The sequence below is a fragment of the Phyllobates terribilis genome, unplaced genomic scaffold (genome assembly GCF_046119375.1).
Source record: "Phyllobates terribilis strain yellow unplaced genomic scaffold, ASM4611937v1 Scaffold_280__1_contigs__length_2496652, whole genome shotgun sequence".
Lineage (NCBI taxonomy): Eukaryota > Metazoa > Chordata > Amphibia > Anura > Dendrobatidae > Phyllobates > Phyllobates terribilis.
Window position 1 is genome coordinate 1,223,513 of NW_027363040.1, and position 26,689 is coordinate 1,250,201.

The window sequence follows — 26,689 nt, forward strand, 5'->3', positions numbered from 1 at the left end:
AGATAAGGACTTCCAGCCGGCAGCAGCCGCCACCTGCACAGATAACAGCTGATCGTCAGGGGAGGCACGTACGGGACCCCAACCAATAATACATTGATGCCCTATCCTTATGTGTGCCCCGGGAACGCAAGTTGTGGCACCAATGGAACAGTGCCAGATCGGGACCTGTATATGAGTGTTTTTATTTTAACAAGGCCAAACATGAGGAATGAGAAATAGTTGTCCTAGTAGTGGACAAACCCTTTAAGAAGATACAATTTTCGGTTAAAAATGAAAAAGGCTTCTCCCCTGTGTGAGTTCTCGGAAGTTTAATAAGAGTTGATTTCCGTGTAAAACATTTCCCACATTAAGAACATGAAAATGACTTCTCCCCTGTGTGAGTTCTCTGGTGACTAAGAAGTGATGATTTCTTCACAAAACATTTTCCACATTCTGAACACGAAAAAGGCTTCTCCTCTGAGTGAATTCTCTGGTGCTTAACCAAATCTGATTTCTGGCTAAAACAGTTTCAACATTCGAAACAGGAAAAAGACTTCTCCCCTGTGTGATTTCTCTGATGTCTGATAAAACGTGATTTCAATTTAAAACATTTTCCACATTCTGAACAAGAAAAAGGCTTCTCTCCTGTGTGGGTTGTCTGGTGGTTATCAAGATGCACTTTCTGTTTAAAACATTTCCCACATTCTGAGCAAGAAAAAGGCTTCTCCCCTGTGTGAGTTCTCTGATGTCTGATTAAACTTGATTTATTTGTAAAACATTTTCCACATTCTGAACAAGAAAAAGGCTTCTCCCCTGTGTGACTTCTCTGGTGATTAACAAGATTTGTTTTCTGGTTATAACAATTTCCACATTCTGAACAGGAAAAAGGCTTCTCCCCTGTGTGGGTTCTCTGGTGACTAACCAAATCTGATTTCTGGATAAAACATTTTCCACATTCTGAACAGGAAAAAGGCTTCTCCCCTGTGTGAGTTCTCTGGTGATTAATCAAATCTGATTTCTGTTTAAAACATTTCCCACATTCTGAACAGGAAAAAGGCTTCTCTCCTGTGTGAGTTCTCTGGTGCTTAAGCAAATCTGATTTCTGGCTAAAACATTTCCCACATTCTGAACAGGAAAAAGGCTTCTCTCCTGTATGAGTTCTCTGGTGATTAACCAAAGCTGATTTCTGGATAAAACATTTTCCACATTCTGAACAGGAAAAATGCTTCTCCCCTGTGTGAGTCATCTGATGTCTAATAAAACTTGAATTATCTGTAAAACATTTTCCACATTCTGAACAAAAAAATGGCTTCTCTCCTGTGTGAGTTGTCTGATGGTTATCAAGATGCACTTTCTGTTTAAAACATTTCCCACATTCTGAACAGGAAAAAGGCTTCTCCCCTGTGTGAGTTCTCTGATGTCTGATTAAACTTGAATTATCTGTAAAACATTTCCCACATTCTGAGCATGAAAAAGGCTTCTCCCCTGTGTGAGTTCTCTGATGTCTGATTAAACTTGAATTATCTGTAAAACATTTTCCACATTCTGAACAAGAAAATGGCTTCTTCTGTGTGTGACTTCTCTGGTGATTAACAAGATTTGATTTCTGGTTAAAACATTTCCCACACTTGAAACAAAAAAATCTATTCTCTGCTGTGTGAATGTTTTGATGTGTAAGAAAAGACTTTTCAAGGAAAAAACTATTTCCATATTCTGAACAGAAAAATGACTTCTTTGCTTTAGGAGCAGTTTGTTTTTTAATGCTTATTTCGTGACTTTGATTTTCCTTAGTGTTCGGTAATGAATCAGAAGACAGGACCTGTTTCAAAGTATCAGATGACTGATCTTTGCTGTGAAGGGATGATGGTATATCTGGAGAAATGGCATTCACTTCAATTGTATCCTGTGTGATCTCAAGGTCATCTGATTTAAAAATTGCAGATGTCAGCTGTTCCTCTGATCTCCTGGTACAGTCATCTGCCAAGAAGAAAACCAAGAAAAAAATCAGCCTTACTAACACCAAATCAGATAACAAATGCACTAGCATTTTAGTGTTTCTTGCGTGTACTGGGGTGTCTGTCTATGTGGGGTGCACTTATATAGTGCTAGGCAGCCCTCCTGATCTAATAGTATGGGCAACATCACTAGTCACTCTCCACAAGGAGAAATGTTACCCCTTAGACCTCAGTCCAGAGCCTCTCATCTATCCAAATCAGTTCTCATACTTTGCACTGACGAGGGCCAACAGCCCGAAACTCCGCGTCTGCAAATTGAGATTCTGATTTGGCTTTTATCCTAAGTCATATTGCACGACTCGTTAAAGGGTTGATTGCGACTTGTAAGATTGCTGCTTCCAATAGGTGGCGCTATAGAGTTCAAGTCCTCTTTTTCTCTGAAGAGGCAATTTGCATATTAAATTTCCCATAAGAGCATTGCTTGGTGAATAAGCCTCCTTACCTTGACGTGCCAGAGCTGGTATCTCACTCTCTGCAAGGAGAAACATTACCCCTTAGACCTCAGTCCAGAGCCTCTCACCTAGCCAAATCAGTTCTCATACTTTGCACTGACGAGGGCCAACAGCCTGAAACACCATGTCTGCAAATTGAGATTCTGATTTGGCTTTTATCCTAAGTCATATTGCACGACTCGTTAAAGGGTTGATTGCGACTTGTAAGATTGCTGCTTCCAATAGGTGGCGCTATAGAGTTCAAGTCCTCTTTTCCTCTGAAGAGGCAATTTGCATATTAAATTTCCCATAAGAGCATTGCTTGGTGAATAAGCCTCCTTACCTTGACGTGCCAGAGCTGGTATCTCACTCTCTGCAAGGAGAAACATTACCCCTTAGACCTCAGTCCAGAGCCTCTCACCTAGCCAAATCAGTTCTCATACTTTGCACTGACGAGGGCCAACAGCCTGAAACACCATGTCTGCAAATTGAGATTCTGATTTGGCTTTTATCCTAAGTCATATTGCATGACGTGTTAAAGGGTTGATTGTGACTTGAAGGATTGCTGCTTTCAATAGGTGGCGCTATTGAGTCCTAGTCCTCTTTTTCTCTGAAGAGGCAATTTGCATATAGGCTAAGCCAGACACTGTGCATCAAACCTGCCTGTGTGACTGGCGTCCTATGCAAGCTTCATCTGTGTGCATCTTTAATACTAAGTAATCACCCTCTCCATGAATTGGTAGGTTTGTGAGTAGTTGCTCCATAAAGTATTTTGCACCTGTGCTGCCCCCCACACCCCTTTATCATGGGGGTCTGTGGCATCCTGCTAGTGCATTTGTTATATGATTTGGTGTTGGTAAGGCTGTATCTTTTTCTGTGATTTTTGTTATATTTTGCCTTATGTTAGCCGTCATTATTCACCAGGACAATAACAGTTCACAGTCTAATAGAAAACCTCATAAGATGAACCAGTAGAGCCGTGGTGTCCAACTGTTTGTTCATTCTGTCTCCCAAATATAAAAAGCCACCAAACAATGTTATGTAGGTGAAATAATATCAATAAAAACTTCTACTCATCTCACAAAAAACAAGTCCCCACTCAAGGACTGTCAATCTGCCCATCTGTCAATGGAAAACCAGAGGTTTCCACATTATTAGTGGCTCAAAGGCTTTTGAAAAGCAACATGGCTTCCATAAACCAATCCAGCAATATCCGCTCTCCCAAAGTCAAATCTCCCCCTCGTTTCTGAGCCTTGCAGTGTGCCCAAACCACATTTAGCCTCCATGTATTTGGCATTTCTATAGTGAGAAGAACCCACTTAATTTACGGTGTGTGTCTCCTGGAGTACAATCTGGGCACTATGTGTTGGGTAATGAAATTATATATTTGTAATTTTCACTCTCCATCATCCACTACGTGCTAATTTCCGGAAAGTGCCTGTGGAATCAAAATAGTCACTACTCCTATAGATTATTTCACTGAAGGTTATAATTTCCAAAATGGAGTCACTTTATGGGAATTTGTACTGTTCTGGTTTTCTGCAATTTGGTCACATTAGGGCTTCTGTAAATGGTGGGTCCCATCTCCTCTGGGATCTGCTCCAGCGACGTCTGCTTCTCTCACCAAGAGCCGCCTTATTCATCCTGCAGGCGGCGCTGGTCATGGAGGAGACGTCAGAACCAGAAGCTACTAGGCGGTACAGCTTCTGTCCAGCCACTAAGATTAGGGTATCTGGGACCTGTAGTACCATCCAGTCTGGCAGTATGGGTGTGTGTGCTGTCCAGCTGGAGTAATCTGCTCCCTGCTTTAGCCAATTGGAAAGCACCACACCCTACTAAAGCTCAAAGCATATTGCCGGAAGCTAAAACACAGCCAAATAGGGCAGCAGTGTTTACCTGCCCAGATCTTCAGAATTAAATGCACTACCAGGGTGCTGCAAACCCACATAAAGATGGCGGCTACACAGGTGCAGAATACTGATGAGACAATCACTCACAACCTACCATTTCATGGAGGGGTGACTGCGTAGTATTTGAATTGCACAAGAAAAGGCTTGTATATGGAGCTGTTCACACTTGGATAGTGCACAGTATCCGACTTACAGTCTATTAGTTACGGTCATACTATTAGATTAGGTGGGCTGCCCGGTACTATCCAAGTGCACTCCATGAGAACAGACACAGTTTACAATGCCCGCACTGATGGGTCTGGCTGCACCCTGGGATAAAAAAGTGCAAAAATGCATATATATAATATATGGATAGTACCGGGCAGCCCGCCTAATCTAATAGTATGGGCGTAACTAATAGGCTGTAAGCCGATACTGTGCACTACCCAAGTGTGAACAGCACCCTATACAAACCTTTTTGTGAGTAATTCAAATACTAAGCAGTCACCCCTCCATGAAATGGTAGGTTGTGAGTGATTGTAGGTTGGTTGTGAATGATTGTCTCATCAGTATTTTGCACCCGTGTAGCCGCCATCTGTATGTGGGTATACTGCACCCTGGTAGTGCATTTAGTTCTGAACATCTGGGCAGGTAAACATTGCTGCCCTTTTTTGCTGTGTTTCTTCTTGAATATTGGGGGAATTTTAATTCTTCTTAGTGTGGCTTTGCTTTTTGTGCATATTACCAGAAGCTGCCAGATGCAGCCTTGTTCTCCTCTGGTTCAGTCCTCTGTGCTCAGCTCTCGGCTTGTGTATTTGCTTCCTGTTGTGACCTCGGCCCATTTACTGACTACTCTTGTGTGATTTTCTATTTTCATTGACCTCCATGTTGTGACCCGGTTAAGTGACTATTCTTCTTGCCATTTCACTCAATAGAACAGCAGGAAACACTGTGGCCCAAGCCTAGGGGTCTCTGTCTAAGTCCAAATCCATGTAGAGGGGTTAAAGGGTGATGAGCAAGGCAAACCCTGGGATCTGGAAAATGGAGTAGATAGCGCCAAGCCTGTTTGTGGTAGCCATCTTTTGCGCTGCCAGGTGACCATGAACAGTGTCCCCAATATATTGTGTCTGCAAACTATTCGAGCAAGATCTGCATTCAAATAGCTAAATGTCGCTCCTTCCCTTCTTAACCTGCCATGTGCCCACACAGTAGTGTGTAACCGTATATAGGGGATTGTCGGATTCAAGAGAAGTTGGAAAAAAATTTGTAAGGTCCATTTGTTTCCTATTATTCTTTGTGAAGAATTCCAAAGTTATCACCAGATAAAGTGACACACGTCAGATTTGAAAAATGGGCCCAGATAGGAACACAAAACTGGCTACAAGAAGGGGTTAAATCAGAGTATTTTGGGCACTAACTACTGTAGTCAAAACTGTGACTATAGACAATAACACATCTACTGAAATGATCAAACTCAACAGTTTCCATCAGTAAGTAGTGAGTAACTAGCGGTGAAACCTCTCTCTGGTAATTGGAGTATGGGGCTCGGTGGCTCTTGAGAATCTAAACTCTTGTAAGGGACATTATTTTCTGTCAGATGAGTTTCAAGAAGAAATATTAGACACTCAAAGAGAACTTTTTGTAATAATGCAGAGCTGAGGCGTCTTAAATTTAGCTTAGAGATATATCATGGCACAGGTGTAATGTTTTTTTGCTTAGTTTGTCACAATCCTGTTTGAAGTTAGTTTTAAAAAAAATTGAAAAGTCAGGATAAAGGGAAACTCTGCTGTTATTGTACAGAAATTCACACGTGTCCCTCACTGCATATTTAATGTTGTCGATCATAAAAGTGAAGTTTGGCCAGAAAGACTGGACCTGGTCTTGTAGGGACCATATGAGCACATTCATCAGCACAGAAGGGAGAGAAGGTGGATTCATCCAATAAGATATCAGGGATCTAGGAAGCCAACAACATCATTACCCTCCGCTTTCTCTTACAGATCCATCATAATATTTTACTTCAAGTGATTTTCTAACTTGTCATCAGGTAACGGTCAGCATCTTCTAATCCCAGGGGGGAGGTGGATCCTCCAGGTTGTAAGTTCTATAGAAAAGGGCTTTCAGTGCCCAAAATCATCTGAACAGTTTTGGGTGGAGGAGAATGTTGTGGTCTAGAGGCAAAATGGTGATCACACGATTGTGATACAGCCGGACTACACCACCGATCAAGCAACCACAGCCGGTGACTAAGAAGAATCTGTGACTTCTCTGCATTTAGTGTTTACTAGTGATGAGCGAGTACCGTACTATTCGTAATCGCTATACTCGCTATATATATAGTACTTTGTAATAATTGCGTATTCGTTCAGAATAGCGAGTACAATGTAAGTCAATGGGAAATGCGAATAATTTTCTGCTGGACCCTACAAAGGGGCCTGAGGAAAAGATGATGGGAAAGTGAAATGGATGGGAAAGTGATGAAACAGAATGGGAAGAGCCTGTAGAATGTGCCTGAATGCATTTCTGCCTCACATATGGTTTCTGGGGATAAGTTTGTCGCAGTGTTACACCACTTTTACAGTCACACAAGAACAACTACCAAACTTAACCTAAATAAGGCTAAATAAATCAGAGAAACCAAAAAATACCCCTTTTAGCGTTTGTTCACACATACTGTTGTGGCTTTTTTTTTCGCCTTTTATAATTGGGAGGGCCCGGACTTATACATTTTGTAGGTCCGTCTGTCATACATCATCTTTAGTGCGCTATTCCCCAGCACTTTACAAGCACAGCTAGAAAGTATCAGTATGTATGTAGAAATTTGACCTGAGAGGCCTCAGGTGGCTCTGTAACATGCGTTTTGGAGGGACAGCTATTACTTAGACATTTGGGCGGTCCCTCCATCATTGACACTCAGATAGTGGAATACACATTCCATAGCAGTTTACAATATGTTCATTGCAGCATTGGGCTTGACCCTCCTCCTCCACCACCATGTGAGACTCGGGCCCTAAATTCAAATGTTCAGATCGCCTGCAGTAAGCAGGAAAGCTGAGTTTTGTGAGAGCCCTTGTGTGGCCCTGTAACAAACATTTTGAAGTGCCCTCCTCTAGAAATTTTGGAGTTGCCTCTTGTGTACACTTGAGAGTGCCCTCACTTATTCATACTGTAGGGCCCTCATTATTATTTAACTAATTTAAGGGCAGAGACTACAGAGAAAATGGCCAAGATACATGGAGTACTAGAAGGTAGCAGTGAGTGCGGACTACGACCCTCAGGTATGGCTGAACTCAGTGAACCGTAAAAATAAAACTGCACTAGTCAACTGGATGACAAGCTCAAATATATCACTTGTGCAAGTCACGGGACAAAGTATTTATGGTGCCCCCCCTCCAGGATGGGTTGGTGAAGCTTCTTAGAGATTGGCTTAGAGATTTTGATTGTCAATATTCCCCAGATTATATAGCAGGAGAAGACTTATTGATACTGTACTACTTGGTCCAGTAGAATGTGCATCGTATTTCCAAAAATTACTCCTGGGGCTGGGGGCTGTGTCATAGGTGCAGGAAGATTGCATGACAAGGGCCTCCCTTGACAAACATTACCTACGATGGAGTATTGTAGTAGTTGTGATCCTCAATTTAAGTTTTCAGAGGGCCATCAGTCGGTCATCAACAATCAGTGTAAATTTCTATTGAATATGTATCCCCTATCTCACAATGTGACACAACATGTGAGAAGGGCCTCCAATGACAAATATTAGTTTGGAAGGACTACTGTACATTCCAGATTTGTCCACTGCACAATGTGCATATGGTTTGTGAAAATTAGGCCTATTGGCTAAGTCATGGTTGACGCAGGAAGCCACCATCCCAAGGGCCTCCAATCACAAATAGTAGTTAGGTTGGAGTAGGAATACTGTCCTGGTTTGTCCACGGCACAATGTACATAGGATTTGTAAAAATTAGCCCTATTGGCTGTGTCCCGGTTGACTCATTATTTTGGCTGTGCCTTTGACAGCTAGCTTGGCTTGTGCCATCAACATCTGAAAATCTGTCAACAAAACCCAAAATGCCAAAAAAGCCTGTTGTTAAGGGACGTGGACGTGGTGTTGTCAGTGGTGCGCGAGAAGCCACTCAGTCTGTGTCAGGTCAGAAGAAGCTTGATGCATCCACAATGTTCCTGGAAAAAGTTCCCGGTCTGGAACGTAAACATGTGTGGAAGCCACAAGAGCGAGAGCAGATTCTGTCTTGAATAGCAGACAAGGCCTCTACGCATTTGTCAAGCAGCACCAAAACTTCCACGACCACACAGTCTACTGTGGATACACAGAAGGCTGGCCCTTCCAATCCTGAAGCTGGTTCTCCTTCCTCCCACCATTATCAGTCACAGGAGACATATGACCCCAAGCTTGGCCACTCCGAGGATCTGTTTGGTACGTATCCTTTGGTTGGCTCTGGCCTATCACCATGCAGCATTGAAGAGGGACAAGAGGTGGCGGCGTGCGTTGATGCTCAAGTATTTTAGGACCTACAACCAGAAGAAAGCCACTTGGAGGAACGTCATTTACTGTCTCCAGAGGCGGAGGCTGATGATGATGAGACACAGTTGCCATCAGGTCAGCCTACAATATCAACTGGGAAGGAGGATGAGATAGAAGACGAGGTGGTCGATGATGAGTCCACTGATCCGACCTGGACCGTTGGCAGCAACACAGAGGAAGATGGACCAACACAGGCACCAAGGGGTCGTGGTTTGCCCAGAGTAAAAACTGGGTCAACTGTTCCCAAGAGCACCCCCGCTGTGCGCCAAGTCAGGGCAAGAGGGCGTTCAGCTGCTGTGTGGAATTTTTTTTTCTAAAAGTCCTTTAGAGAAAAACATTGTTGTCTGTAGCATCTGCAATACCAAGTTGAGCAGAGGCCAGGGCAAAGGCAACCTGAGCACAAAGAGTATGAGAAACCACATGGCAGCCAAGCAGCCGAGTAGGTGGACGGAACACCAAGGTACCAAATCTGCGTCTGCGGGTCAAACCAATAATAATAATACTCTTTATTTATATAGCAACAACCTATTCCGCAGCGCTTTACAATTCAGAGGTTCATATTCAACAGTCATAAGTAACATAGCTAAAGATAATATAATAATTAAAGGAAAAATAATGATGACCCTGCTCATAAGAGCTTACGATGTACAATGAGGTGGGGGGTGACACAAAGGACAGGGACTTATTTACAATGATGGTCCAGTCATCTTGAGGGGATGAGGGATAGATAAAGGTTGCATAAGCTGATCACCAGCCAGTATCTGTAGTGCTTTTGGGTTCCGTGGAAACTTATGCCATGTCGCCTGGGCTATGTCCTTCAGAATCTGCTGTTCAAGAAGCAGGCGCTCATACCTCCTGCCCACAAGCTGCAGTTGCTCACACACAACAAACATCAACCACATCCACTTCCTTGTTCCAGCAAAGTGTCCAATTGTCCGTGCCTGAGAGCTTGGAAAGAATGCGTAAATGCCCAGCCACGCACCCACAGGTACAAATACTAAACTCGCACATTGCCAAATTGCTAGCTATGGAGATGTTGGGCTTGTGGGAACACAGTCTTCCATGATCTCTTGGCTGTGGCTGCCCCACGATACAGTGTTCCCAGCCGCCACTATTTTGCCCGATGTGTCGTCCCTGCGTTACACAAGCACGTGTTAAACAATCTGAACCGTGCTCTCACCAACACCGTAACCGGGAAGGTCCACCTAATAACAGACACCTGGACAAATTGTTGTGTACAGGGATGATACATTTCTGTCATGCCACACTGGGGGAACCTGGTGGAGGGTGGGACAAAGGCGCAAACTGGAACATCACACATCCCACCCACGCTAAGAATAGCGGTTCCAACTTCTGTCAGGGTCTCCACCTATTCAAATTCCACTTCCTCTCTCCCCTTCTCCTGCTCCTAATCCTCTGCTGAATTATTCTCCCCATCACTGCCAAGCTGGGACCTGTGCAGTAGTGCATCGGCAAAGTGGCAAGACGCTCTGCTGAAGCTGATCTGTTTAGGTCAGAAAGCACACACTGCAACAGAGCTGCGACAAGCTGTAAAACAACAGACCAATCAGTGGCCTCCGGTCGTCTGCGATAATGGGCGTAACCTGGTGGCGGCTTTAAAGATCGGCAAGCTGGTACACGTTCCATGCATGGCTCACGTGCTGGACATAGTTGTTCAGAAATTTCTGAAAACTTTCCGTGACTTCCTGTACCTACTTGACAAGGTGAGCCATATTAGTACCCATTTCCGCCATTCCTCTACTGCTTTTGCTGCTTTTACAGTGCTGCATAAGCGCTTGAATTTGCCAAGTCACCGACTCATTTGCGGCCTGCCCACGCAGTGGAACTCCACCTATCTTAGGTTTGCGAGGATTAGTGAACAGCAGAGGGCAGTAGCTGAATACCAGCTTCAGCATGCCGGTCAGACTGAGAGTCAGCCACCACACATAACATCTGTTGAGTGGGTGTGGATCGCTGACATTTGTGAGGTTGTTGAGAACTTTGAGTACTGCACCAGCCTTGTGAGCAGCGATCAGGCTATTATCAGCGTAACCATCCCGCTACTGTGTCTCTTGAAACAATCACTGCATAATCTCAAAGAGAAAGCTTTAAGTGCCCAGAATGTTGATATGGAGCCAGATTTCCCAATGGGTGATACTACCCAGCCCAGCCAATATTCTGAGGCAACATTGGGTGAAGAGGGGGAGGATGAGGAGGGAGAGGACTTGTTTTTCTGTGCTACCGAGGGGTAATGCTACAGAGGGGACACCCAACCCAAGCTTCATGTCTGCCCAGCCTGGATGGGCTGGAGAGGAGGAGGTGGTGGAGGAGGAGGAGGCGAGTCAGCGTGAGGAGAGGGTGGGTACTGTTTCTACTGTTGGGGACACAGAACATTTGCCTTTTTGCAGCTTGACCCACATGGCACAGTTCATGTATAAGTATCTGTGGCAAGACCCTCGCGTGATACACATTTTATCCAACAGTAATAATAATAATAATAATAATAATAATTTTTATTTATATAGACCAGCACAACAGTAAAGGCTATCTGTGCCTGTAACAATGCCAAAGAGGAATAAGTTGCAGAACATGGTCAAGGGGTACTTAAGTGACCATCCGTGCGTCCTTTCTGACACTTCAGTTCCCTTTAATTATTGGGTGTCTAAGCTAAACACTTGGCCGACCTCTCCTTATATGCCTTGGAGGTGCTGGCCTGCCCGGCTGCTAGTGTGGTGTCTGAGCGTGTTTTCAGTGCCGCTGGGGCAATCATCACTGATAGGCACACACGCCTCACCACGGAGAATGCAGACAGACTTACTCTGATTAAATTCAAAAAGGACTGGATATCTCCACAGTTTGTAATCCCTCCAGATGAGAGCAAGCCAACCTAAATTCACCAAAAATGCAGATTCATGCTACAGCTGTTAACGTCAACCCCTTCCCATAAGAACCCGTTTCCTTCCTTCGTCAACCATGACTCAGCCCATAGGGCTAATTTTTACAAACTCTATGCAGATTGTGCAGTGGACAAACCAGGACAGTATTCCTACTCTAGCCTAACTACTATTTGTGATTGGAGGCCCTTGGGATGACGGCTTCCTGCGTCAACCATGATTCAGCCCATAGGGCTAATTTTTACAAACCCTATGCAGAATGTGCAGTGGACAAACCAGGACAGTATTCCTACTCCAGCCTAACTACTATTTGTGATTGGTGGCCCTTGGGATGGTGGCTTCCAAAATAGTGGTTAAAATGGCCTGGTGCGTGCTTTATAGCAGGCGGTAGGAAAAGTTTGGACTACTGCTTTGTGTAGGGCACAAAATGCCTTTTTAAGTGGACTAATATGGACAGAAGGCAGGCTGACACCCCAAAATAGCGGTTAAAATGGGCTGGTGCATGCTTCTTTTGTAGCAGGCAGTAGGAAATGTTTGGACTACTGCTTTGCGTAGAGCACAAAACACCTTTTTAAGTGGACTAATGTGGACTGCAGAAGCCAGGCTCTGACCCCTGAAACAGCAGGGAAAATAGACCGGTGCTAAAAAAAAAAAAAGCAGCACAAAATGCTACTTCTGTGTGTGCTGGAAAAATATTGCTTTGCCTCTGACAAGAGCTGTTTTAAGATGGACACTGAAAGAACACTAGCTAATACACTCCCTACCTAATACACAATCTCTCCCTCCGTGTTCTATGACTTTGTTGTGTGCCTTCAGCTCTGAAAAGAGCTATTTTTTGGTGGCATTATGGAGCTAGTGAGCGGCTCCTTTAAACACAAAACTAGTATACACTGCAGGCAGCCCTTAAAAGGGCTTTTGTTTTATCAAGAGGCATAAACACTCTCCCTAGCAGCTCAGCGATCTTACCATAGGCTATTACAATGCAGGCTCCAGATCCAATATGCACAAAATGGCGGCGGCAAGGCTTAAATAGACCCCATGACGCTGGGCAGCCAGCCAATCACAGTAATGCCACAACCAAGATGTCTGCGGCATTACTTTGATTGGTTAAGAAGCCCAGCATGTTTAGTGGCAGCAGAGAAGGCGCCAAAACTGCAGGGCGGGACATCCGAATATAGCGAGGCGAGAACACAAATACTCGCAGAATAACGAGTAACCCGAATACCGTACTATAAGTGTGAAAAGCGAATATTAACAAATACACTCGCTCGTTACTAGTGGTTACTACTCACCTGGGTAGTCATATGTAGGAATCTCCTCCTTACACCACTCATCACCCCATACATATGTCTCTGTAGTATTAATATGGGTCTGATCTTCACCCTGAAACAAATATTGTAAAAGTCACAGACAGATGGAGAAGTCCCATCTATGATCAGCTCTAATCCTGCCATCTCCACCGTTCTCATTACACAAGTATAAAACATATAATACTGGTGGATAAAACAAGACTGAACACAAGACCTTCACAGCCATCTACACATCATAGGGGAGATCTCATGACACCTTCTCTCCATCTACCTGATGATCCTGAGGAACATTGGGATCTTCTTGTTTACAGGCATGTTGAAGAAGAGGACGGGGACATCTGTCTGGTGTTGTCCTCTTACTGGATAGATCTGGAGGAAACACATACAGGGACTGAATTCATTCTTTACATACAGATAATTATAGGCCGTGTGTATTTAGTCCTGTCTCTTACGTGGAGATGTGAGGGGCTGGGGAACCTCCATCATGATGTCTTTGTACAAATCTTTGTGTCCTTCTAAATACTCCCACTCCTCCATGGAGAAATAGACAGCGACATCCTGACATCTTATAGGAACCTGACACATACAATGATACAGTCATCCCCCCGATCCCTTCATAGCGTTACTGTATAATGTCCCAGCATTCCCAGCTGTGTCACCTCTCCAGTCAGCAGCTCAATCATCTTGTAGGTGAGTTCTAGGATCTTCTGGTCATTGATGTTCTCATGTATCAGGGGGTGAGATGGAGCCCCGGTGATTGGGCTCTGTGGTCTTCCCCATCCCTCAGACACAGGGGCCTGACAGCGCCCACTAGAGGTCTTCTTCACTATTGTGTAATGCTGGTTATGGAGAGACAAATTATTAAATCTCACTACAGACATTTCCAGAGTCCTCACCTCTCAAGTTCTGTCCATCTGTAACTCCCATAGATAAGAATGAGGTAATGTGACGTCATCAGAATCTCTCACCTCTCCAGTAAGTCGGAAGAGGATCTCTAGGGTGAGGCACAATATCCTCTCCGCCATCTTGTCTCTGTCCATACCCATCTTTGATGGGTCCATAAGGAAAATTCTCTTAAATAGAAGATCTTCACTGAGAGCATCCGATATTGTAGGGACCTGAATGAGAAGATGATGAGCCGATGTAACATCATAAAAATACTGTGTAATTACACAATTACTGGAGATAATAAGGGAAAACATATGAGGAGATATATCATTTTACAGTATTTAGTTTTCTTCTTTACATCTAGTAATAAAACCTATATATTTTAGGCCACAGACAACAAGCAGTTTCTTCCTTGGAGTCTGTAGCTGAACTCGTTTCTCAAAGACTCATCTTCCATAATGCTAATTCTCGTCTCATTTACCGACACTGCAGTCGGCATTAGCAATACTGCAGGAGATATTCATTACACGTGACATGAGAAATAATTACTTCATGAATAGGACGACATCTTCATCTTCTACTACGGCTGTAGAAAGATATTTGGCTAGAGTGCTTTACTGACTACATCTCCACCGGTCGTCTATATGAATGTTTTCCGTCTTCCCCGGACTGTAATCTTCTATCACGTTAGATCTCATGTCTAATTCACACACAGAAGTTTGAGGCTTTCACACATAGTAAGGTTTTTAATATTATACAGAGTAGGACTATCTCGAATGGGTGCACCTTGCTATGGTGGGATAGCTTTCATGCTATTTTTGATCAAAAACAGTGTTGATAAGAACCCTAATTTATTTAAATGCACTTTTGCTTTTTATTTATTTATTTACAGTAGGGTTTATGATAATTTTTCTTTATAGTTTTTTTCTGATTTATGGCCATAGTAAACATGCGTCTATGTGCTGCATGGATACCAATTTAAACCAAGCTCAAAATCTGTGTTTTTTCACGGGCACCATAGTGGCCGTATGGGCCGACGCTATGGATGATACACCCCCTAACTATCCAACTATCATTTGGTAAAAATCTCATAGGTCCTGGATTCATTAGTACCTGCACCAAGAATGGGGCTAAGTGAGTATTTATTAAAGGGAATCCACTTAAACGACTACCCCACGGCTGATTAAAGGGAATCTGTCACTCACTGGGACTTATCTGACCTCTAATATGGGCATACAGGTGATAGAAATGTGAATCTATACTTACCTGTATGGCCCATATTAGAGGTCTGTTTGCTGTGAAAAGGCTTTTTATTCAGTGAAGATTCCGATGCTTGCGGGCCGGGAAGAAATGCCCTGTGACGTGTAGTCACCATGTCCAGGTCCCGCGCACTTCACTTCTTACGGAAGGCACAGTGGTACTGTGTACTAGGCAATCATAGTGCTGCAGGGATCTTGTGCACAGGCACGGGAGAGTCATGGTGACTTCCCGGCGCCTGGGCACAAGATCCCTTCAGTACTATAACTGCTTAGTACACAGTACAAGTTCGTCACTACCGTAAAAAGCGCGCAGTCGTGGGATCTGGACATGGTGACTGCACGTCACAGGGCACTGTGACGTGCAGGGGAGGTGGGAAATATTTTAATTAACACAGTAGGCGGGGATTTCTTCCCGTCCCCCGGCAAGCAAGCATTGGAATCTTCACTGAATTAAGAGCCATGTCACAGCAAACAGACCTCTAATATGAGGCATAGATGTATAGATTCACATTGCTATCACCTGTATGCCCATAGTAGAAGTCAGATAAGTCCCAGGGGGTGACAGATTCCCTTTAATCAGCTGTGGGGTAATCATAAAACCAGATACATATCAAGGTATTGTAAGGTGGCTAATGGTCTCGTAGTCGATGGGAGGTATGTGTCACAGAGATGGCTGGTCTCTGTGATGTAACCCGGAGTGTTTCTCTAGGGCACATAAGCACTAAGAGGATCGGTTGGTGCACCTGGGAGTCGGGTTACGGGTAGCTAGGAGAGAATGGGCGGGTCCAGCTACCCACATACCTCACCTCTGGATGTGGTTAACAGCCTATAAAATGAAGGCTGTTGTTTGGCACATGGTCTGTGTGTTTGGAGGGAGAAGGCCTCCTGTGTATGTTTGTCTTCAGATCAAGCCAGGACACTGGACGCTACCCCAGCTTGTGTGGCACACAGGCCTGGCTGAGCAGAGACCTGCTAAGGACATATACTTTGTTTGCCTGATCTAAAGGCTATTTGCTTTTCTGTTTGGCTTCTGGGTTTATGAAGCAATAAACCCACATGAACTTTTAAAGGAACATGCCTCATATTTTCCTCCCGTCGCATGCAAGTGAGTAAAACCCCTACTATATGTATAAAGAAAAGGGTATGGTACTCAGAAAATGTTTCAATAATCCACCTCAACGCATTTCCCCCAACAGGTTCATCAGGAGGCTTGATACAGGGATGATAATTCATGATGTTGAGCATAGTGTGCCTAATAGCCAGGTGTCCATGTTTAAATAGCCCAATTCATCCAAAACCCCTCCCAGACTAGGAGGCCCATTCTCATTCCTAGAGGTGAATTGTCACAGGATATACAGAATGGAGTCTGTCTACAATAATGTACTGCACCTACGCTACTTCTCATGAGCTAGAGCAGAGGTCCCCAACCGCCGGTCCGCGGACCAGGACCGGGCCGTTGGGGTTTTTCAGCCGGTCCGCGGGGAGAGGGGGCCCCTCCAGCCTCCAGCAGGGCCGCCATCAGGGCATGACTGCCCTGACTCCAGTATGGGGCCCGGCCGGTAGGAGCCCCCTCGGAGCCCCCCTCTTGTGCGTCTCTCTCCTCATGGGGCCCCCGGCCGCATGCTAAGCGCCGGGTCCGGGACATCTTAGCGCTGCGCTGCTGCAGCAGCACCTTCATGATTCCCCTGACTTCCGGTCATGTGACGGCGCCGTCACATGGCCGGAAGTCAGGAGAACCTGGTGTCAGCGATTTGGACGAGCGCCAGGATTCTGCAGGGATCGCATGGGGGTAAGTATAACAAGTTTTATTTTTTTTTAAATACAATTAACTAGGAGTGGGGGGAATGGGAGATGCACATGGGGGGAGGGGAGAGATGAGAGATCCACATGGGGGGGAGGGGAGAGATGAGAGATCCACATGGGGGGGAGGGGAGAGATGAGAGATGCACATGGGGGAGGGGAGAGATGAGAGATCCACATGGGGGGGAGGGGAGAGATGAGAGATGCACATGGGGGAGGGGAGAGATGAGAGATCCACATGGGGGGGAGGGGAGAGATGAGAGATGCACATGGGAGGGAGGGGAGAGATGAGAGATGCACATGGGGGGAGGGGAGAGATGAGAGATGCACATGGGAGGGAGGGGAGAGATGAGAGATGCACGGGGGGTGGATGAGAGATGCACGGGGGGGGTGAGAGATGCACGGGGGGGGTGAGAGATGCACGGGGGGTGGATGAGAGATGCACGGGGGGGTGAGAGATGCACGGGGGGGTGAGAGATGCACGGGGGGGATGAGAGATGCACGGGGGGGATGAGAGATGCACGGAGGGGATGAGAGATGCACGGGGGGTGGATGAGAGATGCACGGAGGGGGATGAGAGATGCACGGAGGGGGATGAGAGATGCACGGAGGGGGATGAGAGATGCACGGGGGTGAGCTGCACATGGGGGGGTGAGAGATGCACATGGGGGGGTTATGTTTACATAACTTTGTTGCCTTATGAAGGGCGGGGGGGGGCCCCCAAAAATTTCTTGCACAGGGGCCCACTACAGTCTGTGTCCGCCCCTGGGATGAAGTAAATGCAGCTGAACAGCAGCTGTCAGGACAGCTGCCCTGTCCTGCTGCAGGGCGTGATGGGGCCTCAGTGATGCGGCTCCTGGCACAGCACATTATGTGGGGCTCCTGGCATAGCTCCTGGCGGGGACCTGGTCTACACTATATGATAAGTATGCACTAAACTCCAAATCCCTCCATTACCCCGCCCCCATATGACCAAAGCCCCGCCCACCCCACCCCCTCCTTGCTGGGCCATGGAAAAATGATCTTGCTTCAAGCCGGTCCCTGGTGCAAAAAAGGTTGGGGACCACTGAGCTAGAGGACCGATAATGTCCATCCCCTAGTGTGCATGTTGGGAAGTGACGTGCTTTACACTGAAATGCCAGATAAACTGATTGTGGCCGCGCCACTCATACCTGTGACTGCGCATGGCCGTAGTTATAATTCCACACCGGAGTGCATCTAGGATCATTGTCCACGATTGCGCATGCCCAGATGTCTGCGCTCCACACCGGAGCACATATGGTATTGGATTGCATTCCACCAACAGAAAAATCCTATCTCTGAGATCAGCGTCATGGGAGACTAAAAACAAGTATTGCACATCCTCCCATCATGCAATAGGCATGTAGATCTACTTTATCACTACAGAAAATATGGGATGGTGGCCCACAGTATATTCCTAAATGGTCAAATTTAACCCCCATTACATAATTAGACATACACAAGGAACACCACACTTGTTAGTTACTTAATAGTATAAGTGGGATATAACTGATAAGAAATAATTCTGATATAGAAGCTCAGATCTCTTGATGAAGTAAAACAATATGTGAACCATATTCACAGGGACTTGAGTAGAAATGGGTAGAGTATAAAATCCAAAAATGTAATCCAGAATGGGGCTGTATTCATACAAAACAGGCATAGGAAATTTGTTCATTCAGTCCCTTAGGGGCTAGTGAATCCAGTCTGGAAATCCACTCACTTTCCTTTTTGACTATACATGTATTGAGATCACCTCCTCTCACATTGGGTTTAACCATCTCAATGATGCAAAAGGAGATGTCTCTTGTTTCACCTCAATGTGCACTGTTCATGTGTCTCACTAATGGGGTGTCCCAACCATGGTGTATTTTGCCCAAATGCCCCCCACCTTCCTCTTATACTAACTCTTGGTCGTGCATACATAATCTAGGGGACAGGTGCATGTGGCCATATATAAAAGTCCTGAGGTTTTACAGTTGGAATAATCCCTCTGGAAAAAGATTTTACCTGTAGAGGAACTCGAGAAATATTTACATGGTCTCATCCAATTACATATACAACTTTCTCGGGGTTCTTCTATCCAGCCAAGTCCACTTGGGTGCAGGTTTTTATCGAAAATATGCACTAAACAGTCCCTAATTGACCAACCCTTTCTGAAACTTATTGTGGGAGTAGATCCCACAGCACCCTCAGGTCCAGGTCGGCCAGGGTTTTCTGAGGATATTAAAGATATGGTCACTCTGATTCTTTTAAGTTCCTATTACTCGTGTTATCCCATCTTTTTCTTGCTCTCTTGGGTAGCTATAGAGGAATGTCTGTCTCTCCCGATTTTCTGCAAACAATGGTGCGGAATCCAAAATGTACTGTTGGTACCCTTTTTTCATGAATCTGGTGTTCATGTCTATTGCCTGTATATTAAAATCTGTGACATTAGAGCAGTCTCTTCTCAACCGTAAAAATTGGCCCTTGGATATTGCTTTTTTTTAAGGAGGATGGGGTGGTGACTATCCCACTTCAATAGTTTATTAGTGCTTGCAGGTTTTTGATAGATGAGTGTCCCTATGGTCTTATCCCGTACTTTCTTGATTGGTACATTCAGGAAAGGCAACTGGTAATAGTTGAATTCTGATATAAATCTCAGGCCCACTCTATTGACGTTGAGTTCCCTAACAAATTCAATAAACTTTTCACTCGTCCCTGACCAGATTAGAAAAATTTTGTGAATATATCTATACCATACCCCAATATATGGATGCCACCACTTATGATCATCCCTGAATATTGTGGTTTCCTCCCACCAGCACAGGAATAGATTAGCATACGAGGGGGCACAGGGGCTCCCCATCGCAGTACCCCTGAGCTGGTGGAAGTACTTCCTGTCAAAAAGAAAGAAGTTATGAGTAAGAGTGAATTTTAGAAGATCCTCCATGAAGTCATTATGTCTGCTACACTCTATTGATCTCGATTTCAAGAAACGTCTTGCTCCTCTGATACCATCCTCATGTGGTATATTACTGTACAAAGCCTCGATATCTAGTAAGGCCTGCTCCCCTACATGCCTGTATACATGCTCGAGGGTATACATGGAGGGGAGCAGGAAAAGGGAAAACCAACTCCAGAGGGATTATTCCACATGTAAAACCTCAGGTGGTACTGGGGGAACATTATACTGTGGGGGGCATCATACACACTGCATAAGGGGCATAATGTAAAGCGCCATGGAATAAATGGCGCTATAATAATAAATAATAATAATAATAATAATAATGGGGGCTTTACACTGTGTGGGGCACCATACATACTGCATAAGGGGCATAATGGGGGCATTACACTGTGTGGGTGCATCATTCATACTGTATAAGTAGCATAATGGGGGCATTACACTTGTGGGGGCATCATACATCCTGCATAAGGGGCATAATGGGGGCATTACACTGTGGGGCCAGTAAAGGGGCCCTGTACTATGAGAACAATATGTTTCCTCCCTTCTTGTCTCCATAGTTGGGTCGTATGTATCTATTACAGGAAACAGAACAAAAACCTTATGATTCTTATAAAGGGGCAACACAAGACCCAAAAAGAGTCTCTGTGCTGAAGGGGTTAATGCCCCCTGCGCCCAATAATGGGGAATCTCCACATACCTCCACCTGCAGAGCCGCCACCACGTATATGGCTGCTCTGTGCGCACAGGACCTGTGATGAGGTCACAGGAGGGGAGGAGTCAGGGGTCACATGATCAGGGGCCTCAGTGGATGCAGGACTCTGCTGTGCTGGTTGTCATGGTGCTGGATGAGCTGAAGTTTATGTGTGGGGTCAGGAGGGGTTTACAGTGTGGATGTAGCAGAGCCGCGTGTGTACGAGGTGTACGGAGCAGAGTCGCGTGTGTAGGAGGTGTACGGAGCAGAGCCGCGTGTGTAGGAGGTGTACGGAGCAGAGCCGCGTGTGTACGAGGTGTACGGAGCGGAGCCGCGTGTGTACGAGGTGTACGGAGCGGAGTCGCATGTGTACGAGGTGTACGGAGCGGAGTCGCGTGTGTACGAGGTGTACGGAGCTGAGCCGCGTGTGTACGAGGTGTACGGAGCTGAGCCGCGTGTGTACGAGGTGTACGGAGCTGAGCCGCGTGTGTACGAGGTGTACGGAGCTGAGCCGCGTGTGTACGAGGTGTACGGTGCGGAGCCGCGTGTGTACGAGGTGTAGGGAACGGAGGCACGCGTGTATGAGGCGTATGGAGCGGAAGCGCGCGTGTACGGAGCGGAGCCGTGTGTGTACGAGGTGTGCGGAGCGGAGGCGCATGTGTACGAGGTGTGAGGAGCCATGTGTTTGAGGTGTACGGAGTGGAGGCGCGTTTGTATGAGGTGTGCGACGGCGCATGTGTATGAGGTGTGAGGAGCCATGTGTTTGAGGTGTATGGAGCGGAGCCGTGTGTATGAAGTGTGAGGAGCCATGTGTTTGAGGTGTATGGAGCGGAGGCGTGTGTGTACGAGGTGTACGGAGCGGAGGCGCGCATGTACGAGGTGTGAGGAGCCATGTGTTTGAGGTGTATGGAGCGGAGCCGTGTGTGTTTGAGGTGTACGGAGCGGAGCCGTGTGTGTTTGAGGTGTACGGAGTGGAGGCGCGTTTGTATGAGGTGTGCGACGGCGCATGTGTATGAGGTGTGAGGAGCCATGTGTTTGAGGTGTATGGAGCGGAGCCGTGTGTATGAAGTGTGAGGAGCCATGTGTTTGAGGTGTATGGAGCGGAGGCGTGTGTGTTTGAGGTGTACGGAGCGGAGCCGTGTGTGTTTGAGGTGTACGGAGCGGAGGCGTGTGTGTACGAGGTGTACGGAGCGGAGGTGCGCATGTACGAGGTGTGCGGAGCCATGTGTTTGAGGTGTATGGAGCGGAGCCGTGTGTACGAGGTGTGAGGAGCCATGTGTTTGAGGTGTACAGAGTGGAGGCGTGTGTGTACGAGGTGTACGGAGCGGAGGCGCACGTGTACGGAGTGGAGGCGCGCTTGTACGAGGTGTGCGGAGCGGAGGCGCGCATGTACGAGGTGTGCGGAGCCATGTGTTTGAGGTGTATGGAGCGGAGCCGTGTGTACGGAGCGGAGCCGCGTGTGTACGATGTGTGAGGAGCTGCCCACTTACTAAAGACTATGATACTTTTCCATCACTGTTACAAATATAACGCTTACATTGGAGTAAGAGTACAGTGAGGATAGGAAGGAAAGCAATATTGAATTGTGTGGATAAAACAAAAGCTTGTTTAAGGTTTATTCAAAAGTGGTTACAAAATAAGGAAAAAAATAGTTGATAGCACAGAAAGAAGTATCAGGTTATAAGAGAGAAAACAACATTCATAAGTTCTTAAGTATACAGCATGAGATGGTCCGTGGTGGAGATTCTCAAGGTATGAGACAGCTTCCCATTCATGTCTGGCTCTCCTTATATACCATCTCGCCTCATAGACATACATTGGAGATTATTTTTACAGTTTCATAACCCAATATGGCGGCTTTCAGGTATATTAGTAACTTCTACCATGTTAGAACAAAACTAGTAACTCATGGAATATGCCTTTTGGCTACGTGCACAATTACTTTATGTTGGTATATTTTAAACATATGGCTAGTGACCTTTAAGGATCATTAGTTATCTCCAAATAACCCATATTGACAAGAGCCCTATAGGTTTGACGTACAGAACAGGTGTCTCTGCCAAGATCTTCAAAATAACCCCTCAGTCTCGCTCTAAAAATGTTTAAAACTGAATATGGTTCGAACCAGAGCTTCAAAGTTTCTTATTATGTATTTATTTTATCATTAGAGATTAATATTTTACAGTCCCCCCTGATTATGATTTAAGAAATATCATAATCAATCCTAAACTCATTCTCTCACCATTCGTATCACATTCATTCTTTATTCTGATAACCTGGTATCAACTCCTGTATTGAATGTCATCTGAGTTCCCAAAAACTTCTAAATTAAAAATAAAGACCATCTTCCTTTTTCATTTCTGTCTTTATCTTTTAATATATTTTCTTAATTTTACACACAAAAATCTGATAAAAAATGCACAGCAAGATCAAAATAAATATGATTATGATTGGATTTGTTAATACGCTTCCTGCAGCCATTTTTGCTGAAGACTGTGACCAACTAGTTACTGATCTTCCTAGATTTTTCCACCAAGATGAGCCTGACATACTTGTCCATTCATGTTCAATATCATTTAAATGGCCTTGTTCATGTCGGAATACAATTTCAGCTTCTTTTAGTTGTTTTGTTAACAAATTTAACAAACCTTTGTCTTTATCTCATTTGTCCACATATCCCAAGGGAAATTATATACACTGCTCAAAAAAATAAAGGGAACACTCAAATAACACATCCTAGATCTGAATGAATGAAATATTCTCATTGAATACTTTGTTCTGTACAAAGTTGAAGGTGCTGACAACAAAATCACACAAAAATCATCAATGGAAATCAAATTTATTAACCAATGGAGGCCTGGATTTGGAGTCACCCCCAAAATTAAAGTAGTAAAACACACTACAGGCTGATCCAACTTTGATGTAACGACCTTAAAACAAGTCAAAATGAGGCTCAGTATTCTATGTGGCCTCCACGTGCCTGTATGACCTCTCTACAACACGTGGGCATGCTCCTGATGAGGTTGCGGATGGTCTCCTGTGGGATCTCCTCCCAGATCTGGACTAAAGCATCCGCCAACTCCTGGACAGTCTGTGGTGCAACGTGACATTGGTGGATGGAGAGAGACATGATGTCCCAGATGTGCTCAATTGGATTCAGGTGTGGGGAACGGGCGGGCCAGTCCATAGCTTCAATGCCTTCATCTTGCAGGAACTGCTGAAACCCTCCAGCCACATGAGGTCTGGCATTGTCCTGCATTAGGAGGAACCCAGGGCCAACCGCACCAGCATATGGTCTCACAAGGGGTCTGAGGATCTCATCTCGGTACCTAATGGCAGTCAGGCTACCTCTGGCGAGCACATGGAGGGCTGTAAGTCCTTCCAAAGAAATGCCATCCCACAGCATTACTGACCCACTGCCAAACCGGTCATGCTGAAGGATGTTGCAAGCAGCAGATCACTCTCTACAGCGTCTCCAGACTCTGTCACGTCTGTCACATGTGCTCAGTGTGAACCTGCTTTCATCTGTGAAGAGCACAGGGCGCCAGTTGATACTTTGCTAATCCTGGTGTTGTGTTCTGTGGCAAATGCCAAGCGTCCTGCACGGTGTTAGGCTGTGAGTGCAACACCCATCTGTGGACATCGGGCCCTCATACCACCCTCATGGAGTCGGTTTCTAACCGTTTTTGCAGACACATGCACATTTGTGGCCTGCTGGAGGTCATTTTGCAGGGTTCTGGCAGTGCTCCTCCTGTTCCTCCTTGCACAAAGGCGGAGGTAGCAGTCCTGCTGCTGGGTTGTTGCCCTCCTACGGCCCCTTCCACATCTCCTGGTGTACAGGCCTGTCTCCTGGTAGTGCCTCCAGCCTCTGGACACTAAGCTGACAGACAGAGCAAACCTTCTTGCCACAGCTCGCATTGATGTGCCATCCTGGATGAGCTGCACTACCTGAGCAACTTCTGTGGATTGTAGAGTCCGTCTCGTGCTATCACGAGTGTGAAAGCACAACCAACATTCAAAAATGACCAAAACATCAGCCAGAAAGCATTGGTACTGAGATGTGGTCTGTGGTCCCCACCTGCAGAACCACTCCTTTATTGAGGGTGTCTTGATAATTGCCCATAATTTTCATCTATTGTCTATTCCATTTGCACAACAGCATGTGAAATTGATTGTCAATCAGTGTTGCTTCCTAAGTGGACAGTTTGATTTCACAGAAGTTTGATTTACTTGGAGTTATATTCTGTTGTTTAAGTGTTCCCTTTATTTTTTTGAGCAGTGTATTTGTGACAAACTGAACTGTATAGGAAGGATTTTCAGATTTCTTGTCCCTATTGACGTAATATTAATACTTCCTTCTTGGAGATAGGTTTATATTGTACGGAGGGAAGTGTGAAAACTATGGTCAGATTTTCAGCATGTACACAAGATGAGAAGAATACAGAAACAACTTCTTTTTCTGACATAACTTGGAAACAAATTTTGTTTGAGCTTATTGGAGTCACCAAGTCATGTATCGTGTGCACATTCTCAACTCTGGCATGACATGAGGTATGATTATGGAAACACAAGTTATAAATGACTTTATCCTGTCCAGGTAGACACATTACCTTAGAAACAAAATGTAAGTATGAAGAAATGTCTAATTGTCCAGTGTTGGTACCATCAAATGCAAAATCTGTGTACTGTAATAGATAATATAGTAATTGTGTATTACTAACAGGAATGCCCAGAACAGTAATAGGAACCATGGTTTCTTCTCTTCCCGATATTGGGATTAGTGTTCCTATACAAATGTTCTGTTCACATCCTAACCACTTATTTACCCACAAATCTGTGTGATTTAACGCAAAATTATATTCTGTAGGCAAATTTCACATTATTCCTAAAGGTGTAATTCTACTTTGCAATGCCTGTGCAATCATTTTCAGATTGGTGGAGTATTCAATCTGAATTTCTAGACATGCTCTGGCCACTTGGGATTCCTGTTCACTTTCTATTAGAGCTAAAGTAGCATCTTGTAGATGTGACACTGAAGATCCCAACACAGCAGCAGTGTTCAAAACCATCTTCTCAAGGAGTTGATGCAAACTTTTCAAATGTTTTACTCCTTTGCCTCCAATATACCCAATATTTTCTAAATCTGATTTAAGTGTATGTATGTCGGATGTCCATAGTGTTAATTAAACTTCCCACTGTTCCTAATCCCCCCAAAATACCTTCTAATATCCCCCTCTTACTTCTAACCTGTGTTGACGTTCTTCTCCCAAACCATTGTTCTATTCCCATTTCCATGTTAATGAGATGTGATTGACACTGGGGATATCTGGATGAGATTTTCCAACTACACATGTTAAAAGTCCAGACCATAGTCATAAACACTCCATCCCTTAATAGAGGTTTAGATTGGAATTGATTGATTTGGAAAGGAGTAGATGGTTGAAACCTTGTCTGTGTACATACATTATCTACTGCTGACCAAACATTTACATCTTTACATTGTTTGTAATTATTTTTACTTAAAACACAACATTGGTAAAGTCCCGAATCCTTAGGAGATGGATTATCTAGAGAAAAATCAAAATTCTTATGCAACCATCTCACATTCCCATATTGACTTCTATGTATAACATTTGTTGGACCATTTGAAAAACTTCCCAAAAATATTTTGTTTCTGGTCCATGTTAACAAAGACTCGGGAGGTAACTCTAACCTTGTGTTGCATTTCAATAAAAGAGACGACATATTTTCTTGACTATGTACTGCTTGTGGTGCAACCCTTACTTCTGGAGCGATAGTATTTGTTACTGTAAAAACTACAGATACTTGTACTGATTCTCTGGTTAGCTGGAAGTTCCATGTTTTTACCCAATCTTCATCTCCTTCTGTAATAGAAAGTAATGAAGGATAAAAAATTTCCCCAAAAGTTGTGTCTTTAACATAATCTCTGTTTCGGATGTTCTAACTTTCCCTTTTGCAAGCATATCATTAGGAATATCACCCGACCACACAGCTTTCTCTT

General features: G+C 44.8%; 2 protein-coding genes across 2 annotated transcripts; both read right to left on the minus strand.

Moving 5' to 3' along the window:
* Positions 1-164: 164 nt before the first annotated feature.
* LOC141220317 (uncharacterized) lies at positions 165-13,661 on the minus strand. Its single transcript, XM_073666269.1, has 4 exons — positions 13,514-13,661; positions 13,333-13,430; positions 13,044-13,134; positions 165-1,956 (listed from the first exon to the last, which is right to left on the minus strand). Exons 1-4 carry the CDS (start codon positions 13,644-13,646, stop codon positions 509-511), a joined length of 1,770 nt encoding a protein of 589 aa, XP_073522370.1. The 5' UTR covers positions 13,647-13,661; the 3' UTR covers positions 165-508.
* Positions 13,662-13,675: 14 nt separating this feature from the next.
* Positions 13,676-20,734, minus strand: LOC141220308 (oocyte zinc finger protein XlCOF29-like). Its single transcript, XM_073666262.1, has 3 exons — positions 20,674-20,734; positions 14,030-14,179; positions 13,676-13,900 (listed from the first exon to the last, which is right to left on the minus strand). The coding sequence occupies exons 2-3, from the start codon at positions 14,120-14,122 to the stop codon at positions 13,676-13,678; spliced, it is 318 nt and encodes a 105-aa protein (XP_073522363.1). The 5' UTR covers positions 14,123-14,179; positions 20,674-20,734.
* Positions 20,735-26,689: the final 5,955 nt, after the last annotated feature.

Bases quoted from the DNA above. Each gene is read 5' to 3' on its own strand.
- LOC141220308 (XM_073666262.1), bottom strand. From the start codon at position 14,122: ATGGACCCATCAAAGATGGGTATGGACAGAGACAAGATGGCGGAGAGG. The intron at 13,901-14,029 runs GTGAGAGATTCT...CTCCATAACCAG, and splicing joins TCTTCCGACTTACTGGAGAG to CATTACACAATAGTGAAGAA.
- LOC141220317 (XM_073666269.1), bottom strand. From the start codon at position 13,646: ATGTGTCAGGTTCCTATAAGATGTCAGGATGTCGCTGTCTATTTCTCC. The intron at 13,431-13,513 runs GTAAGAGACAGG...TGTTTCCTCCAG, and splicing joins CCAGCCCCTCACATCTCCAC to ATCTATCCAGTAAGAGGACA. The intron at 13,135-13,332 runs GTAGATGGAGAG...TATTTGTTTCAG, and splicing joins ATGTTCCTCAGGATCATCAG to GGTGAAGATCAGACCCATAT.